Here is a 14,165-nt window from a genome sequence, read left to right on the forward strand (position 1 = left end):
TATGGAACGCCTCTGTCTTCCTTTTCTTACCTCACTCCTGTTCATCCTTCAAGAGTTAGTCCAAGCCCCCCGTCCTCTGTGATCACATCTGCCTTACCCCACAATGCTGCTACCTTTAGGGCCCCCTTTCATAATTCAGTTATCACTCCCCAGAAGAACCTCACGTGTGACCCACCGGGTACGTGCCTGGTGCTGGGGACACCGTGACGCAGTGTGTGTCATGTGGTCCCACCGTGCACAGGCTCACCACTTATCACCACGCGGTGCGACAGAGTAGCCGGTAGGAGGAGGGAGGAAGGTGCTCTGGAGGGCAGCCTTTCAGTCTCCAGTGAGAAGCACAGGATCAGCTCAAGGAACCAAATAGCAGACACGTTAGTCACAGGTTTTCAGGGAGCCAAACTCTGGGGAAATGCAGCCAGGCCCGAGTTCGGTGGTGCCTAGACAACCGAAAACAAACAAACAGTGTGGTCTTCCACCTGGTGCACAAAAGACCCCTCCCCAGGAATGCGGTGCCTGAGGACTTGAGTCGGGGCCAAGAGTGAGAGTGGGGGGCCCCCCGAAGGGCTGCTGTCCTTGGACTTGGGCTGCGGGTGGATGCTGAGAGCCAGAAGCCCGGGGGGAGGTATAAATGCTAGGTGTGTGCAAAACTGCCCCTGGGATAGGACTTGTGATTTATGTCAGCTGTAAGTCACCTGCGCTGCAGTTCTTATGCTGGACTCACTGTGCTTCCGACACCCATGCCTGAGCCACCGTGAGCAGGGCCAGGCGGCCACCATTGTCCCTGTGCCGGCCAGCACCCCGCAGAGTGGAGCTTGGTTGTGTCACAAGATTGGCCTCTGGGGTGCAAACCGTGCCCGGTGCCCCGCCTGGCGCTCAGAGTGCGTGTGCTGCTCTGCAGCCGGGAGCAGACGGGGACACAGCACACAGGTCCTCTGAGGATGCCATGAGGGGCACCGAGCCGGCGATGGCTATGGAACGCGGGCGGAAGAGCTGCTGCTTGCCACACAAGCCTTCCTGTAAAGGGGCCTTTCGGGCCGTGAGCCTCGTGGAGGCGGCGAGGAGGGAAGGTCCAGACCTGAGGGGGCCCATGTGGCATCTCCGAGATGCCAGGCTGAGTTAAAGTGCACACAGCACGGCACTTTCACAGCACGTCCTCCCTGGGTGACCATGCATCTGGCGGCCCAGCTTCGCCCCTGCCAGGACTAGCCGGCTGGTGATTTTTATCCCTCAGCGTCTCTGTCAGCCTCTATTTTTAACCAGGACCGTTTATGGTGCCCCCAATTCTGTGGAAGCTTATTTACGTTTCTTTTTTTTCCTGAAAACTTGTGACCTGCAAGATTGGCGCCTCTTACGTTTCCTTTCCTGCTTGCTGCGTAGTTGGCATGTGTGACAGGGAGCCTGTGGGATGAAGGACAGTCCCCGGTCAGGGACACAGGCACTGTGGCCAGCACACTGACCGCCCCACTGCCCAGGTGACGAGCTGAAAGCCGTTTGGTGTGTGTGTGTGCGTGTGCACGTGAACACATCTGTGCATGTGCTCGCATGTTTCTCTGCATATGTGTTTGCATATTTGTGCACGTGTATTTGTGTGCATGAAGACATGTATATATGTGTGCACATGCACAGGTGTGCGTGGGTCTGTTGCACATGTGTGTGCATGCGAATATCCACATGGGTCTTGCATACGTGTGTGCACATGTATGCACGTGTGCGTGCATATGTGCCGCCTGGCCGCTCCTTCCCCTTGAACTACTAGAGGCTGTGGCCGGCCTGACTCGCCTCCGGTGCCCGAGTCTCCTTTCCTTCCAGCTTTGAAGGCTGCGTCTTGCTGCCTCCACCCCCTTGCCGGCTCCTGAGGCTGCACCTGCGTTTCTGACGATTCCCTTCACTTTCCCGAGCATGTGGAGGCCCTTCCAATCTCGAGACATGTCTCCATGTCTGTGAAATGATCCGCAAGTGTTTCTGAGGGTTCCCCTGCGCTCGGCAGCCTCCAGGGTTACCCCAGTGGTCCCTGGCCCCTGTTACCCTCGCAGCCCCACCCCTCGGTGTGGGCTGGCCTCATGGACTCGTGGACTCGCCCTTTCCTGTCTGGCATTAGGCTGCCAGAGACTGTGCTCTGTCCTGGGTGAGCTCTTCTGCTCGCTCTCCTTGCCTCCCTCCTCCTGGGGAGCTGGCTGCAAGTTGGAGGCCGCCAGCCTGTGGGGAGGGGCGGGAGCCAGGCGGAGCTGGAGGCTGGGGGGGGGAGCTGCTAGTGCCTGCTGCTGCTGCCTGGGCCTTGGATTTGGGCCTCCGAGGAGGCGGCAGGCGGAAGCATGAGAAGATCAGGAAAACGTTGTCAATACCTGGAGAGAGACGGGCCTTGTCAACAGGTGGAAGGAAGCTTAGTGGCACCATTGTGGCCGCTGTGTGGGAATAGAACCTAAAGTGCCTAAAACTGGGTGCCCCGGGAGGACTCCCAGCAAAGTTGGAAACGCCTGCTGTGTTAACCGTGCAGTGGGGCCTTCTCCTCCTCTCAGGTTCATGGGAGGGGGTTCAGTACAATGGGGGAGGGGAGCTGGCTGCGCTCTCTGGCTCAGGTCTGACATTTGTTTCACGTCTTGAAAGCCTGGGACTGATTGTTTTTCTGAGCAGACTCATCCCTGGATCCTAGTTCTCGAGGACCCCGCAGCCCCGAGCCGTCCCCACTTTGCTTTCCTCCCACCCCATTCCTTCTCTGTCCAGGTCACAGTGTTGGCCCTTGTGTGTCCCCCGTCCCCGCCCCACACCTCCCGAGTGGGTCTAGTGAGGGCGCAACTGGAGGAAGAACAGGAAGGAGACAACCTGTGTGTTCCTTTTACAAAAGTATGTTTGACGGCGACAATCTTCTTGTCCCAATCAGTGAGGGACCTAATTGTATATCTAGATATTTAGCAAGTAAGTCAGACTTGAGTGTACCGGTTAATGAAGTTCGGACACCAGCGTTTTCCCCCGTGAATGCAGTAGAGGGGCTGACTTGGGTGGGGGAGTGACAGCAGTGTGGGGACGGACGGAGAATTCGGGAGGCTGGGGAGAGCGTCCTGGACTCCGCCCCCTCCCCAGCCTTGCTTTGGGGCTTGAGGACACAGGAGTGTCCTTCTAGCTCCTTTTCTCAGAGTTCCCTCCTTTCCCCAAATCTTGAGGGGTGTGGGTTCCGGAAGCTGCTTTCCCGGAGGCTGGCACGTCCTTAGACTGTCCCTCCCAGGAGCCTGTGACAGGAGACCAGCAGACCCTTCACCACCTTCTCTCCCAGAAGAGGATGAAGAAAGGCTTTTGACTTCATCCCTGACCCACCTCTCGACCTCGGGACCCCGGGAACTGTGGTTCATTAGGGGGCAGTTAGTTTCAGAAAGCCTGTCTGGACCCATGGCCTGTCACTGGCCTGAGTGTTGACAGAGTGTGACAGTCCCAGGGTTCTGCCCCCAGCTGCTGGTGCTGTGGTCACCTGGTCCGACCTCTCCAGACCAGGAAGGGATTCCCCAGGGGGCGGTCAGACACATGCCTGCCTCCCAGGCCGGGAAAGAGGCAGTTGGGGTTGGTCTTCCCACCTCCTCTTCCTGCACCTGTCCCCAGGGCTGTCAGCCAGGGTGCCTGGCCACACCTGTCCCAGATCGGAGTGCTGCGTTTGCAGTGGGAGCCGGTGGCCTGGAAACGCTGTGTCTTCTCTCAGTTACAGGCCTTTCTGGACCTGTCCGTGTGGCCTCCATGTCCCAGGGGTTCTCTCCTGGTTTCCCAGTCTGCACAGTTTTGCCCTTTCCAGGGCGGTCTTTTCACCTGTGTCTTTCAAGCATTCCATTGCATTTTCCATTTCCCATGTGCTAAGAGGTGATTTGTTTGTTTTTTTCCCTAATGAAGTTACTTTGGAAAAAACAAAGCGCCTCATGCTGTTTCTTAGACATGGAGGTTCCTGTGTGACCGAGGGCGGGAGCCTGAGTCCCCCGGCCCCACACCCGCCCTGGACTGTCCTCCAGGCACTTGTTCCTTCCCGTGGTTTTGGGCTCGGCCTGTGCGAAGGGGACAGGCTTTTCCTGGTGGGCCTGGTGTCTGCTCAGCTTGATGATGACACATATGTGCTTTGTGTTCTGAGAGCCGTGGTTTTGACTGGAGAGGGACTGGCGGCCCTTCCCCCAACGGAACCCCAGTCAGGGTCTTCCCGGCCTCCCTGGGGAAGACCCTTCCAGACCAGGCCTCCATCCTGGAGCCTGTGAGCCTGAAGGCACTCGTTCAGGAGCCCGAGTGGGAAGAGGCAGTTTTCCAACACTGATTACGTGAGCCTGCACTGCTTCCCACGGGCAGTACTGGGCCTGCCCGAGACAGGCCCAGGCGGCCATCGATTGGGCCGCGCTGTGCTGTAGCCTCTCAGAGGAATACGTATCACTCCTCTGCTCCCCTGGGTCAGGGACGGGTGGCTTTGTCCCTGCTTGCATAGGTTTCCATGCCACTTGCTTTCTCAGCCTTCGGTCGGTTCCATATGTCGTTTCCATCGTGTATCTTCCCTCTGTTTCCCCTTGTGCCTCTGCTGTCAGCTCTTGCTTGTCACCTTGCTTGTCCACTTGCTTGTCACCACTTCTGCTCTGTTTGTCCTCAGAGATGAATGGCTTTGAACACTCTGCTCCTGGGCTCGGGAGGTGTTTCTGCAGAGCAGAGGGACGGAAGCTTACTCCTAACGGTCTTTAACCAGAGAACTCTGGGTGCTTCTTTCTTTATTTCTTTCTTCCCTCCTTTTTGCCCTCCTTTCCCCCCCCCTCCCTTCTTCCTTCCTTCCTTCTCTAGTGGGTGTGTACTTCTCGTACTTTGAACAAAAATGATAAACCGAAATATAACACAGGCCCATGAGTAGCTCTTGTCAGTGTTCCAACAGCAGAGCACACACATCGAGTTTACATGTTAACACACGCTTGTGCCCCAGGAAGCGTCTCCGAGGGCCACGGGCCCTAAGCTGCTCGTGAGAGAGTTGTCATGACTCCATGGGAAGCACTTTTCCTTTCGCAGCGGTAGATAAAATCATGGCATCCTTCCTGCTGAGGCTGTTCCCCATATTCCAATATTCTGCTAGTGAGACATAAACTAGAAATGTAAAAAAAATAAAAAAAAAGAGTTACAAACTAACCTGACACAAGTTAAAATGACAAAAAAGTTGTAAAAATAAGTAAAGGGCTGAAAATTGCCTCTGATGATCACAATCCCCAATACGAAACAATGAACAAAAACCAGAACGTTCTCTTTTGACTAAATAATTTCACGCACACGTTCATGTGACCGTCATTCCAAATTGCCCCCGTCAGAAGCTCTGAGACTTACGAACTGCCCCTTAACCAAACCTAAGAGGGTTTTTAATAAATTGCAAACGTAGTTGTGTTGTCTGATTGTAGGAGTTGTGCTGGCGCCTTGGCTGAAGCTGCCTCTGTAGGTAGCAGGCGCAATCCACAGCCTGAATTCCCTTCTCTCCTAGTAAATCAGGATGTCTTGATGGACTTATTTTTGACTTTTTAAATCAGTGCCCCTTACCTAGCTATCTGTACATCCTGTGTGACGGCTGGATGACACCTCGCCACGTCAATATGCCACACGTGAGGTGACCATTAACACTGGTTTTACTGTTCGGAAAAGCACATGATGGTGCTGAAGCATCTAGAAGGATGAATAATTGCTTAGGACATGGAGGAGAGAGGTTCAAGGGCTTGAACAAGCGAGGGACACACCGAGCACAGGGACGCCAGGAAGCAGGGCAGGTGCTCTTCGTGCCCTGCCTGCCTGCATGCCAGGCCCAGTGCGCACGTGCACTTCTGTCCCAGAGACAGAAGTCCCAGGCACCCAGCTGCACACAGTTGTCCCCTGCCCGTCTGCCGCTGTGTGCCTGGAGCACATTCGGGCACCTTCCTGGAATGCAGTGATCCCCTTTGCGAGGCTGAGGAGACACAGCTGAGTGCCACCAAGAAATCCATGCATCTCTGCTCCCCGTGCTTTAGTCACTTCACAGGTATTAAAGGAAACACCTGGTTTCTGTAGGCAAGCATCCAGACAGAGAGCTGTGAATTAAATGTCCTACATCAGGAAAGCAGGTCTCTACTTTGCGGCACACTTTCCCAGAGACAGAGGTTTGAGGCAAAACTCAGAGCCAGACCAGAGCCAGACCAGCAGACTGTGGCCTCCCCATGAAGTCAGAGAGGGCTCCTGGTGGTGCAGACAGAGCAAAGCCAGGTAGACGATGTGGCCGAAATTCTGTGGCAACAATGGGCTGTTCCTGCAGGTGGCGTAGGTGGTGTAAGGTGGGAAAGGTGGGAAAGGTGGTGTAAGGTGGGAAAGGTGGGAAAGGTGGTGTAAGGTGGGAAAGGTGGTGTAAGGTGGTGTAAGGTGGCGTAAGGTGGTGTAAGGTGGTGTAAGGTGGGAAAGGTGGGAAAGGTGGTGTAAGGTGGTGTAAGGTGGCATAAGGTGGGAAAGGTGGTGTAAGGTGGTGTAAGGTGGTGTAAGGTGGTGTAAGGTGGCGTAAGGTGGGAAAGGTGGTGTAAGGTGGTGTAAGGTGGTGTAAGGTGGTGTAAGGTGGTGTAAGGTGGGAAAGGTGGGAAAGGTGGTGTAAGGTGGTGTAAGGTGGCATAAGGTGGGAAAGGTGGTGTAAGGTGGTGTAAGGTGGTGTAAGGTGGTGTAAGGTGGCGTAAGGTGGGAAAGGTGGTGTAAGGTGGTGTAAGGTGGGAAAGGTGGTGTAAGGTGGTGTAAGGTCAAGGGGCCAGTATTGCCTGCACTGTGTCCATGGTCACGGAGTGGGTGCTAAGTCAGCCAAGGACGCGTTTTCAGATGAGCACAGGCAGATGGGGGTTCTGGACGAGCGTTCTGGACCGCCATCGGGCTGTGTGCTGGGCCGGTGCGGGAGGGGTTGCTGAGGGTGATCGAAAGCCTTCTCTGTTGGGGTACCTTCTTACTCTGCATTCTGTTGGGACAGCTCGTATCTGGGGTACACATGCCTCTGTATTCCTGGAAAGCTGTATTTCTGTTGTCACTTTAAACTGTTTTCCTCCTAAAGGCAGGTCTCATATGAAAAAGAGGAAGGGACTCCGAGATTGTGGTTAAGAAGTATGGAGAACCCAAAGCCATTCAGTTCGGCCAACTTAGGAAGACTTGGCTGCTGCACGTTTCCTTAGCTCTGGGTCTCGCCATGCACACGCCTCCTGTCGCCACTGGTCTTGGTAATGATGGGCTTGTAAAACTACTGTTATTTTTAGCTCAGCAACTGATATATTCTATAAGCTTCATGTACTAGTAAACATAGCTTCATGAATGGAAAGGCGAAACTAGCTTCTGGATGTTATGTCTCAGGTTTCCGTAAACCTGTGCTGAGCCTCCTGGCTGTACAGCAGGTTGTGACCTCATGTGAGAGGGGTTCATGAGACCAAGGGTCCGTTGGCAAGAGACGCTCCTCTCAGAACCGTACAGGTCTCCCGTCCACCGTAGAGGGAATGTTCCTGCCACGGAAGCAGCAGTTTTGTGTCTGGCTTTGGGAAACAGAGCTTTCTGTAGAAACACTGAAACTTAACTTGGAAGACACTGTTGTGTTGTGAGGTTGAAGCATTACCAGTACGTCAAAAACCAGTTTATTTATGTATTTTTTTCCTTGTTTGGTGGTGAATCTCCAACAAGATGCAAAACTGTGAGTCAGTGATGGTGTCTGGGCTGGAGCTCTCCCAGCTGCTGACCATTGTGGAGGCAGGTCCTGCATCCTGGGGGAAACTGAGGCAGGGTCCCGCTCCCACCACTCCTTAGCTGTCCTGCACTGTCTCGGCCTCACTGTTGTCCTCTGTAACACAGAGATGTAGTCAGGGAATGTGTGTAAAACACCACATTTTTACACACATTTCAGTTATTAAACATTTCCATCAAGGGCCAGAAAGGTGTTGGCATAAAACTTGTATAGCATCTTGAGGAGGAAGCAGACACTTGTCCAAAGGACAAATTTCAAACAATTCAAATGACTTGTTACTTATGCATGAAAACAGAGAGGGGCCGTCTGACGGAGGCTGAGGATTCAAATGCACACGCCCACCCAGTCCACTCGGACCCCACACTTGCGCCCACCTCGTCCTGCTGTCCCGAGGCGGCCAGCTCTCCAGTGCTGTCTGATTGTCAGACCCCTGTCTGTCTTCAACCTTCAGTGGCATGCAGGTTTCCGGACTTGGGGCTTGTGCTAAAAGCCCAGGACTGCTGTGAGGGTCACACATCCTTCATCCATCGACCAGACGGAAGAAGGAAAGGGAGGACACAATGGCAGAGCTGAAGAAGGGGCCAGAAGCCCCCAGAACTACCAGAAAGAGACAATTCTCTTGTTCAGAGGTAAAGTCTGGAGCAGTTCCATGAGTGGAGAGGAGCCTGACCACCAGATGAGAGGACAGTTACCCAGAAGTGACCTAAGGAAAACCGAGGGAACTGCCAAGATTCTTCTTGCCAGGGTTAGGTAGAAAGCAGAAGATAGTAACGCCGGAAGTGACTAGTGACAGCGGCCCAGGGTGGACGCCTCCATCAGGGCGCCTTCAGTCCCACTCGGCCGACACTCAGGACGATGCCTCTGAGTTTCATGTCACAGACACTGAATCAGCAGAGGCATGTGGTTAACGGTCTTATACTTAGCACCCTGAGCTGGGAAAGTGAGCTGACGAAAAGATTTCTAGCCAAACATGAATTAGCCAGACATAATAACTAACTGATATCACGCCCACACAAGAATAAAATCCTTTTGCAGTTTTAGCATAGAGGAATAAATGAAAAAGTAAGCCAGTCAGCCGGATGAAAGCCTTTTTGTAACGGCCGAAAGCAGGAAAGTCATTTGGAAACACGAGGGTGGCTACAGCACAGGGTGATTCGTCTGTATTGCAACTGTCATCAGTGCCAGAAACTCAAATTCTGGATCCATAAGCCATGATTTAGAATGGGCTCTTATCACTTACTAAGTAAAAAACCTACACATTTCCAGGGAACTTCTTCTGTGGGCTTCTCTGTCCTAGAGGAACCTTTTGGAAAATATAAGCTGATTATTCCCTGTCTTATTGTTGAACTAAGTGAATTTACTTGTATATCCTTTCTAACGAGGCGGCACTCACGTGGCATTCAAGCCAGCAATAAGTTTCTTGGAAAGTTTGACAGACAAGAAAGTTTGACAGCTTAAGAATAACAGACAGACATGACGATGTCTGGGTGTTTTTAATAAGTATTGATGTTCTTCATGAAAATGGAAACTGATTATGTCTCTGAAGTCCACTTGTAGTATCTATAGAACCCAGGACTGGGCCTGTGTTGTCCAGGGGTCTTTGAAGGACCCACCGAACTCATGTCGGTGTCCTGGGCAAACACTGCAGTGGTCTCTGGGGAGTCCCCAGTAGGTCCTGCAGTTGATGCAAAAGCTGGTTGAGATTCTTGAATAAAAGGCCTGGAGGGCTCCCGAGTCTTCTTCTGGCTCCTGTTCGTTCTCCAGACCTTTGCAGGAAATGCAGGGGAAGGGCAGGCACTGCACCTTTGGGCTTCTGGGCTCTGGTCCCAGTTCTGCTGCTCAGGAGACCTGGCAAAGCGAGCACTTTGGTGCTTTCCCTCCTCACCTGTCCGATGGGAGCGATCATTCTTCTCCTTCTCTGTCCCTGAAGCTGATGGAACATGCTTTCACTCTTCCAAGTTCCAGAGAGATGTGCAGTCAGACAAGTCATTCAGCTGGCGGCTTGCAGTCCCCTCCCCGAAGGAGAGAGCAAAAACAGAATTGTTAGTAGCAAATGCTCTTTAAAGGATTTATGTCAGTGTGGGATACAAATTTTCCTCTTTGGACGATCTTAGAATGGGCTGTATGCAGTATTTACTTTTGTATTTTTACCTTAATTTTTATTAACGTTCCCTAATAGCATTCCTTATTTCCTTAATCATTCACAGCTGCTTTGCTCACCTGTTTCTCGGGAACCTAGAGCAGTCCCCAGAGTTTTATTATAATTTCCTCCTGAGCCCTCAAGCCAGAAGGAATGTGTTTAAAGTACTTAATAGATTCTCTGGGCCCTGGAATTTGAAGGCGAATTCTTAGAGTAGCCTGCTTTCAGGATGATGCATTTCTTCCCCATCTTCCCCGGACCCAAGTCCATGACTTTCCTGATGAAAATGGGAAGCCTGCTCCCTCTGCAGCCTGGGACCCAGTGGTGGAGTAGCACTGCCTTGGCTCAGCAGCCATCCCAGAGTTTGCTGCTACAGCCCCCACCCCCACTCACAGCTAAGCTCCGGATTAAACACCAGATTAAAAACCAGATTTGGATTTTCTGTTTTGTCCTTTTTTACCAGTGCCCCGGACAAGTCAATCGATCCATTGTTCTTGAAAATCTTCACTCTTGGTTTTCCATGTGAGCCAGAATTAGGGCTTTTTCCTGTGAAGTTGTAAGCCAAGGCTAAACTATTTCAGCAATGTTGTCTGCAATGGATACTATCCAGAGTCTGGGTGTGCAAAATTCTCCTGGTTTCCAAGCAGTCTCCACGGAGGAGTGCAGCCCCCACAACTTTGTGGGCGCTGCGTAAACACCCCAAAGGCTCTGCCAGAACCGCTCAACAGCAGGCACATTCCTGCCACACTTGCAGGGGCCACCCCTGCATGCGTGTCAGACCCTGGATCTGTGGGTTCAAAACACATGCCCGAGTGGATTAACCTGCGCAAAGATGCCCCAAACAACCCTCCGTGTATTTTCTGGTCCATGATGTGTTGAGCGTTGTCCCTGTTGGAGACCAACTAATCAATCAGCAAGTTGGAGAGGCGACATTCCAGGCTGAAAGAAGTGGCATTAGAGTCAGGAGGGGGTGCTGGGGACTGACCTCGGTGACACGTTAACGCTGCTGGGTGGCCCTGGCTGGTGCTTTGGGACAGAAGGGTGCAGAGCATCTGTGGTTTTGCCAAGCTCTCCCAGGGCGCGCCAGTGTTTGTGCGCACGCGTGTGTGCACGAGTGTTCTCGTGTGTGCCTACGCTTGTGTACGCGCGCGTGTGCGCCGTCGCCGGGAAGGAGCCACGCACAAGCACCAGCAAGTCACAGCAGGGCCTGGCGGCCCCCGTGGAGCCTTCGCTCCAGCAGACCCACGCCCGGGGCGGCCCTTGGGCCCAAGCAGGCATCCGAGCTGAGCGGGCGCGGCGGCGGGCGCGGGAGGTGGGGCTCGGGAGGAGCGGGCAGGGAGGGAGGAGTGAAGAGGGAGGCGGCTCCGGGACGCTCTGCAGTTACTACTTGACAGCAGCCAGGCAAGCCGCGAGGGACGCGGAGGAGCGCTCCGTGCAGGGAGGGCAGCTGGTCGAGTCCGGCCGCCTGGGGTCGTGGGGAGAGGACCGCGGGTAGCCCCTCCGCCCGGCTCCCGGCCGCTGCTCCGTGTTGCCGCGCGCCCCGCCGGCACCATGCTGCTGCCCCAGCTCTGCTGGCTGCCGCTGCTTGCGGGGCTGCTCCCGCCGGCGCCCGCGCAGAAGTTCTCGGCGCTCACGGTGAGTCCCGATCCGGTCCCTGCGCCAGGTGCGGAGAGCAGGTGATCCTCGAGGAGGTGGCGCCTCCTCCCTGGCAAGGCCTGGGCAGGTGGGACCCGGGCGGGTACGTGGTGTGCCAGCCAGGCTGGACGGCCTCTGGCTGCGGCGGGCTCCTGGGATCCTACCGCTGCGGGTGGGCGGGAGTTGGGGTGCGCTGCCCTCCTCGCGGGTGGGCAGTCCCCGCGCGGAGACAAGGTCTGCGAACGCCTGCACCTCTCTGCGGACCGTCCGAGGCGGACCCACCAGGGACTTGGTACCCACTGACCGCTGACCCGCCGGCTCTCCAAGCGTGCGCTCGCTGGGCGAAGGGGCTGCAAGTTGTGGGACCGGCTCAGGGCCCACAAGTTTCGCCTGACTTCCCCCGAGACCCTCCCTAAGCAGAGTTAGGGAAAGCAGATGACATTACAAATAAGGATCATTTGTCACTCCTGTAAGCGGGCAGAAATGGGAGGGCGGAGGCGCCTCCTAGTCCTGTGGCCGCTTTGCCCTCCGGGTCCTCTCCCAGGGCCCGTGCTGCGCGCAGGCCGGCGCGCGCCCCAGCGCGTGGGTCACTGCGGTTGACCGCTGTGTGTTTTTCTAGCTGCGACTTCTAGAGGACGGCCTTGGCCGGCGAGGCGCACGGTGCCAAGCACGGAGCTATGTCCAGGGGCTGCGCCAAGCCACCGGCCGCTGGCCCAGGCCGCGTCTGCAGTCCCCCAGCTCGGGCAGACCTCGTGGGCTTGCAGTGTTTGCAAACCCATAATTAATGCAATCTGCAGAAACGAAAACATTCCACTTAAATGTGTTTTTGAACAAGTGCTTGAGAAAACACGAAGGTAGAGCGAACACCTCTGGTGGAGAGACGCTTTTAAGTGGCCAGGGACTTGTCCTGAAGGCGTTTATTGTATCGAAAATAGACGGTTGAAATGAGCTGTGGTCCGGTTCTGCTTTTCAGCAAATTTGAAGCACTCCTTTGAGTCTTTTCTTTCTTCCTTTTTTTTTTTTTAAAGCAGTAAGAGGGGGAAGGAGTTGGTGAGTTCATGGTTCATACTTAAAATTCTTCTGGAGCCGTCCTGGGTCCCTGCCTTGTGTCTGCAATGGCTTGCAGATTAGAAACTGCTAACTTTCGCAGGCGCAGCTTTCCCGCACAACTGTTATCTCCCCAGAGGGGCCCATCCGACATTTACGGTGTGTGTTTGTATGTGTACCCATCTCTACATACACACACAGGTGTGCACAGGCACACGTACACACACTCAGAGGCACACGTGCACACGCACACACACATGCACACATACACACACTCAGAGGTGCACGTGTGCACCCACACACACACTCAGTGGTGCACACACACGCTCACACACACATACTCAGAGGCGCATGTGCGCAGACATGCACACACATACAGACACTCGGAGTCACACGTGTGCACACATGCACACACACTCAGAGGTGCACATGTGCACGCACACATGCACACTCAGGCACGCACACACACACACACACACTCAGGCACACATGCACACACACACACTCAGAGGTGCACGTGTGCATGGACACACACACTCAGAGGCGCACGTGTGCACACACACACACTCAGGCATGCATGCACACACACAGACTCAGAGGTGCACATGTGCATGGACACACACACTCAGAGGCGCACGTGTGCACACACACACACTCAGGCATGCATGCACACACACACAGACTCAGAGGTGCACATGTGCATGGACACACACACTCAGAGGCGCATGTGTGCACACACACACACTCAAGCACGCATGCACACACACACTCAGAGGTGCACGCACACATGCACACTCAGGCACGCACACACACACACTCAGGCACACATGCACACACACACTCAGAGGTGCACGTGTGCATGGACACACACTCAGAGGCGCACGTGTGCACACACACACACTCAGGCACGCATGCACACACACACAGACTCAGAGGTGCACGTGTGCATGGACACACACACTCAGAGGCGCACGTGTGCACACACACACACTCAGGCACGCATGCACACACACACTCAGAGGTGCACGCAAACATGCACACTCAGGCACACATGCACACATACACACTCAGGCACACATGCACACACACACACTCAGAGGTGCACGCACACACGCACACTCAGGCACGCACGCACATAGCACACACACATGCACACACTTGCCCCTACAGTGCAATAAAGGCGATCTAGGGACAGACCAATTCTCAGAATGAGACCCTCGTGTTTCCTTCCACAGCTGCCACAGATTTTCTGGAAGTGCAAAAAGCAGACTGTCATCTGCTCGCTGTCCTTGGGGGAGCCTCAGCCGGGTGGTCCCTCTGAGGAAAAGCAGAATCCGTGTGGTTAGTTATTGGAACAATTTAAATCTCTGTAGATCTTTTCTTCTCTCCCCTCCCGTCTTCTAATTTAACCGTTTGGCTTCAAACCTCGGGTCCTGTGCCTTCCCCGAGCTGACTCTCAGGGTCTCCGGGCTGCCAGCCACACGTGGGACTTCTGTGGGGGGAAGGGACTGGAAGTGTGATGCTCCAGTATGTCTTGCACTGCACTGCTCCAGAAAACTTTTGGCCTGAAAATCACATTTGCAAATAAAATGCTGTGTTGCTTTTGCATCCAGAAGAAAAGTTTAAAGCCATAAA

At 54.3% G+C, this 14,165-nt stretch overlaps 1 protein-coding gene across 2 annotated transcripts in view; it reads left to right on the plus strand.

The window, feature by feature from the left end:
* The first annotated feature begins 11,206 nt into the window (after window positions 1–11,206).
* The window catches only part of SMOC2 (SPARC related modular calcium binding 2), a 165,691-nt gene continuing 162,732 nt past the window's right edge, over window positions 11,207–14,165 (plus strand). Inside the window, exon 1 of one of the 2 annotated variants that reach the window (XM_033100475.1) lies at window positions 11,207–11,483. In XM_033100475.1, the coding sequence (XP_032956366.1) occupies window positions 11,400–11,483 (84 nt within the window). In that variant the 5' untranslated portion in view covers window positions 11,207–11,399. The remainder of the gene's footprint in view (window positions 11,484–14,165) is intronic. The other variant, XM_033100476.1, reaches the window with a different exon arrangement.

Source organism: Rhinolophus ferrumequinum, assembly GCF_004115265.2.
Source record: "Rhinolophus ferrumequinum isolate MPI-CBG mRhiFer1 chromosome 3 unlocalized genomic scaffold, mRhiFer1_v1.p scaffold_36_arrow_ctg1_4, whole genome shotgun sequence".
In the NCBI taxonomy this organism is placed as follows: Eukaryota; Metazoa; Chordata; class Mammalia; order Chiroptera; family Rhinolophidae; genus Rhinolophus; species Rhinolophus ferrumequinum.